General features: G+C 35.8%; 1 protein-coding gene across 1 annotated transcript in view; it reads right to left on the reverse strand.

Annotated features, from left to right (window-relative positions):
- The window catches only part of LOC107666886 (dedicator of cytokinesis protein 1-like), a 262,036-nt gene that overhangs the window by 183,088 nt on the left and 72,637 nt on the right, over positions 1 to 6,311 (reverse strand). Inside the window, exons 13-14 of the mRNA XM_016458403.1 lie at positions 5,256 to 5,354; positions 4,063 to 4,135 (exon numbers count right to left, since the gene is read on the reverse strand). Of these exons, the coding sequence (XP_016313889.1) occupies positions 4,063 to 4,135; positions 5,256 to 5,354 (172 nt within the window). The remainder of the gene's footprint in view (positions 1 to 4,062; positions 4,136 to 5,255; positions 5,355 to 6,311) is intronic.

Consider the following 6,311-nt stretch of genomic DNA (forward strand, 5'->3'; position numbering starts at 1 on the left):
GGGTGACCACATTTGAACTGCACTGAAATAAATTTTAATTTTAATAAAATCTGGAATTAACTTAATCTGAATTTAAATGTCAGCATTTTGAGGGTCAGGTGACATTGGAGATCTCTAAGTTTTCTGTTTCTTATGGTCTCTTATGGTCACCGAAGCTGCATTTATTTAATAAAAATAAAACGAAAGTATAAAAGAACAGCATTTATTTGAAATTAAAATATTCTGTAATATGATATATTCCTTTAATACCTTTAAGTCCTTGCTTAAAGTATTAATTTCTTTTAAAGAAAAAAAAATCTTACTGACCACAAACTAGCTAACTTACTGAACTTAGTGAAATAACTTCCTTTTGCGATCTGGGGGTATTCCAGAAAGCAGGTTGTGTGCCATACCTGGGTATGTTTAAGGGTAAGTAAGCGGATAAACTCAGCATCCGGTTCCAAAAGCGGAGCTAACTTTCAGGGTATGGAAGTAGCTAGAGCAACTTATTCACTGAACATAACCTGCTCCAAACCAAAAACTGTGGTTAAAATTTCAATGTATTGAACTGTGGGCTAACTGTATTGTTGCATCCACAAAAACAAACTTCAAAATGACAGCTTGTTTAAAAATGTGACACTTCAGCACTTTCTAGACAACAACTGTGCTGAGATAGGCAGCCGGTGTGTGAAACTTTGATACTGTCATAGCGTTTATTCTCAGCTCAGCTGACGAGACGTTTATTTGCTCCAGATTGTCTGCTTGTGCTAAATGATTTGTTTTACATCCTCCGCCCAGCGCCTGGCAACCAGAGCCTGACAACGAGACTCTGCCCCTCTCATCCTGGCGCTGCCACGGCAACATGTGGTGGGCAGATGGAGCGGCGCGGCTGCCAGGATAAGGTTGAACACGCGCGGCTAAGTGTGATGACCGCAGCCGAATGCCAGACGCCTCTTGGCCCATAAACAACCTCTCAGGCTTCACAAACACGCCCGCGTTCATTGCCAATATGATTCAGAAACTCCCTCTCAGAAAAACACACAAACAAACAGCTAGCAAACAACTTCAGAACTGCAAAATAAACTCCAGTTATACATTGTCTGAATAGGTTATGAGTGGTTTCCTCATGGTAAACTCATCACAATGCTTAGGTGTTTTGGGTGGTTGTCATGCCATTTCATGTGGTTGCTAAGGTATTCAAAATATTACAGTGTGCTGCTGTGTGGTTGCTAGGGAATTCTGGGTGGTCGCTTGGGCACTGGTATGTTGCACATTAAATAAGCCTTGGATGAGTGTATACTGCCAGTATAATGGGTTAAATAAATGATTGTGTATATTATGTGTAATACTAGTCTTCCAAAAACAGAATATTCCCCAATTAAAATGTTCAGATACATAAAATATTTAGTATTGGTTATAAAATAAAACAAATAAAAGTACAAAAAAAAAATGAAACAAACTAAATTAAATATTATGCATATTGGTTTTCAGATACCTAAAATAATTAGCATTGTTTATAAAAAAAAACTAAATTAAAAAAATACAACAAAAATAAACTAAGACAAAAAATAAATAAAAAATATAATATTTACAAAAAACAAATAAAATGAAATAAAAGTTGTGTGCATTGTTTTCAGATACACTACCGCTCAAAAGTTTGGGATCACTTGCAAATGTATTTGTTTTCCAAAGAAAAACACATTTTCATGCAATTCACAAACAATTTTATTCATTTCACAAACAATTAAAATTAATCAGATGACTTTTAAAGAATGATCTACATTTTTGCATAGAGGCCTATTATTAGCAATTGTCAGTCCTCTGCATCAATCTCCTTGAAGTTAATCATTTTATAAGGCTAACTGATTATGAGAAAACCCTTTTGCAATTGTGTTGCACAGCTGAGAACCGTTGAACTAATGGAGCAAACAAGGGAGCATGGCATTCTTTAGGTTAGTTTAGTATCTTACACTGAACAAAATTATAAACGCAACACTTTTGTTTTTGCCCCCATTTTTCATGAGCTGAACTCAAAGATCTAAGACTTTTTCTATGTATTGCACAGGTGTGCCTTAGGCTGGTCACAATAAAAGGCCACTCTAAAATGTGCAGTTTTATGCGAAGGAGATGTGTTGCACTGCGTGAGGCAAACGGTGATCACACCAGATACTGACTGGTTTTCGGACCCCCCAATACAGTAAAACTGCACATGTTAGAGTGGCCTCTTATTGTGGTCAGCCTAAGGCACACCTGTGCAATAATCATGCTGTCTAATCAGCATCTTGATATGCCACACCTGTGAGGTGGATGGATTATCTCGGCAAAGGAGAAGTGCTCACTAACACAGATTTAGACAGATTTGTAAACAATATTTGAGATAAATAGGCCTTTTGTGTACATAGAAAAAGTCTTAGATCTTTGAGTTCAGCTCATGAAAAATGGGGGCAAAAACAAAAGTGTTGCGTTCATAATTTTGTTCAGTGTAGTTTGTTTAGTTTGTTTACAGGCTCAAAATGGCCAGAAAAAAAGAACTTTCATTAGAGACCCGTCAGCCTATTGTTGTCCTTAGAAAGGAAGGCTACTCGATGCGAGAAATTGCGAGGAAACTTAAAATTTCTTATCATGCTGTAAACTACTCCCTTCAGAGAGCAGCACAAACTGGCTCTAACAGGCACAGAAAAAGGAGTGGGAGGCCCCGATGCACAACTGTGCAAGAAGACAAATATCTGAGAGTGTGTAGTTTAAGACAAATACGCCTCACAGGTCCTCAACTGGCAGCTGCACTAAATAGTACCCGTCAAACACCAGTGTCAGCATCAACAGTGAAGAGCCGACTTCAGGATGCTGGACTCCATGGCAGAATTGCAAAGAAAGAGCTGTATCTCAGACTGGCCAATAAAAACAAAAGACTGAGAAGGGCAAAAGAGCACAGACATTGGAAACTGAAAAACTGGAAGAAGGTGTTGTGGACAGATGAGTCCAAGTTTGAGGTCTTCTGATCAAACAGAAGAACATTTGTGAGACGCAGAACAAATGAAAAGATGCTAGAACAGTGCTTAATACCTTCAGTCAAGCATGGTGGAGGCAGCGGGATGGTTTGGAGGTGCTTTGGAGGTGGTAAAATAGGAGATTTGTACAGAGTGGAAGGAACCTTGAGGAAGGAAAGCTATCACAAGATTTTGCAACGCCATGCCATACCCTGTGGACCGCACTTGACTGGTGCCAATTTCATCCTACAACAGGATAATGACCCAAAACACTCTTCCAAAATGTGTCAGCAATATTTGAAGAATAAGCAGTCAGCCAGAATTCTGACTGTAATGGAGTGGATCCCAAACTTCTGAGCAGTAGTGAGCATAACATAACATAACATAACATATAAAAATAAAATAAAAAATAAAATATTCAAACCATGCATTCTTTCCTTGGAGGTTTGATTGTGTTTTAATGTTAAAATAATGGTATTTAATGTTAATATATGATATTTTAGTGACAAAATACACTAAAGTTAGTGAAAATCCCAATATTAACATAAAAGATCAAATAAAATATAAAATAAAATAAAATACAAATAATTTTTGCTTTGGCATTCGGGGTGGTTGTCAGGGTGTTCCTAAGCAGTTGCTAATGTGTTCATAAAGTTTCTTGTGCATTGCTAGGGAATTCTGAGTGGTTGCTAGGATGATTTGAGGTATAATTCCATGTCTGTAGCACAAATGGTAAGTGATGAGCTGTGTATCAAATTGTTTCTTCAAATATCTAACCCTATGTATGAGCAACAGTAAAACCAAGCACCACTAATGCACACTTAACAGTCTATTCAATAACTGCAAACTCATTCAGATGCAAATGACTCTGTAATAGTCTAAAGTTATTTTGATAACCCACTGAGATACAAAGATAAAGAACACTTGATATTATTTAAAGAGGTGTGAAGCATGACAGCACCAGTGAAATGTGCTTCTGTCTCACACATGCTGTGACCTCAAAAACACTTAAAGTTTACTAGAGTGAGTTTCCAGACCACTGCTGGGTTAAACAGCTCTGAAAGTGCTCTCCTGTGTGAGCGTGTGCTCAACTCACAGTCCTGAGACGATCGGTGCTTGAATGTGAACCGCAGGTGACTCCTGTTGACGTCTTCAATCGGGATCGCAACCTGCAACATAGGATATCACAAAAAAGATTAAGTTAATGCAGATAGAAAGAATCTAAGACTAGAAAACACCTTAAAGGTCTTGAATATTAATAAAAGACCAATATGGATCCAAATAGACACAGGGTGCAGTCCTTGTGATCTTTACGCTGAACTTTATTCTTATTTAAATTGTTTAAACAGTTTCAACCGTGTAACCCTCTTTTAGGATTTGAAATATTTAAAAGGGTCAAATCATGCATTTTTGCCCTTTGAGGCTTGATTATTGTTTAATGTTAATATATGTGACCCTGGACCACAAAACCAGTCTTAAGTGTCAATTTTTCGAAATTGAGATTTATACATCATCTGAAAGCTGAATAAATAAGCATTGATGTATGGTTTGTTAGGATAGGACAATATTTGGCCGAGAGACAACTATTTGAAAATCTGGAATCTGAGGGTGCAAAAAAATCTAAATACTGAGAAAATCACCTTTAAAGTTGTCCAAATTAAGTTCTTAGCAATGCTTTTCTTAATCAAAAATTAAGTTTTGATATATTTACAGTAGGACATTTACAAAATATATTCATGGAACATGATCTTTACTTAATATCCTAATGATTTTTGGCATAAAAGAAAAATCTATAATTTTGACCCATACAATGTATTTTTGGCTATTGCTACAAATATCCCCCAGCGACTTAAGACTGGTTTTGTGATCCAGGGTCACATATGGTATTCCAATATTGGAAAAAAATTCCAATATTAACATAAAACAAAATAAAATAAAATAAAATAAAATAAAAAAGTTGTTGGTTATAAAATTAAATTAAATTAAATAATAAAATAAAATAAAATAAAAGTTGTTGTAAATAAAATTAAATTACATTTTATGAGTGTTGGTTTTCAGATACCTAAAAAATTTGTAGTGTCAGAATTAAAGTAAAGTAAAGTAAAGTAAAGGTAAAAGCAAAACAAAACAAAATAAAATAAAATATGGACTTTGGAAGAAATTGCACACCTAAACTTTCCCAGAATACATTTGTCCTGAGTATTACGCCTCTACTTTGGCAAGTAATATAAATGACTCTCCGCTTAATGTAGTAGACATTACATCTGACACTGTGTAAGTGATGTTCACCTTGATGGTTTCAAACCAGCGTGGCTGTTTGACCTGGTAGTAAATGACCGATTTGTACTCCAGAATACCTTCATCACCGGCTCCAGGAAATATCACGTTCTAGATGGCAAAAATAAAAAAAATAAAAGGCTATTAAAAACATTAGAAATTTAAATCTTCTAAAGAGGAGCCTGAGGCCATTATATTGATAATTTTGTCATTGCACATTCATGCTGACCAGTAAAACACAATCTGTTGCACAGATTAATTTAATCTGACTCTTTGCCAAGTTCAGAAGCTAATTGAAATGAGAAATGACAGATACGAGATATGAAATATTAAATGACAAACTATGTTCTACCTGCTGGAAACCATAAGGTGCCCATATGCTGTGAGGAGCGAAAAAAACAGCATGCTTTTTTGTATTTTTTTATTTCTTGCTTTTGCACACAATGAGGGTCATGCATTCAACACAGTCACACAGCTGGCCTGTCAAACCCTGACACATGCATTCAACACACAGTCACACAGCTGGCCTGTCAAACCCTGACAAACACACATACATGCTACAGCTGACAGCCACCAATTATGAGCAATAAGTGACCAGCCACCCTACAGGCACAGGACTGAGTGCATGAGAGAAAGAAAGATTATGTGGGCAGTAAAAAAAACAAAACAAAAAAAAAAAGCACAAAGCAGGGGTGGAATGCGGGGAATAAACAAAAAAAGCAAAAAATTAAAAAGTAACAAAAGAAACTAAATGTACTGGGAAGTATGACGCATATGTGCACGTCAGCAGGCAAAAATACACTTCATAACAGACTATTAGAGAGCGAGTGTGATTGTGTTTAAAGGAAAGTTACCGCTTTAATACAAACAAAGCTATACAGACAGCATTTATGGCATAAATGTCAATTTGCTAATAATATAATGACTGATTTGACGGATATTAGTATGTATTTTTTATTATTATTATATTTATATATTTATTTAGAGCTGTGTCTAAATTTTCCTTTTGATGGGCAACTACTTGTCTTGTGTCTTTTATTAAATTGTGTACTCATTTTTTCTTTAAAA

This window comes from Sinocyclocheilus anshuiensis, unplaced genomic scaffold (genome assembly GCF_001515605.1).
Source record: "Sinocyclocheilus anshuiensis isolate Anshui unplaced genomic scaffold, SAMN03320099.WGS_v1.1 scaffold1500, whole genome shotgun sequence".
NCBI classification, from domain to species: domain Eukaryota; kingdom Metazoa; phylum Chordata; class Actinopteri; order Cypriniformes; family Cyprinidae; genus Sinocyclocheilus; species Sinocyclocheilus anshuiensis.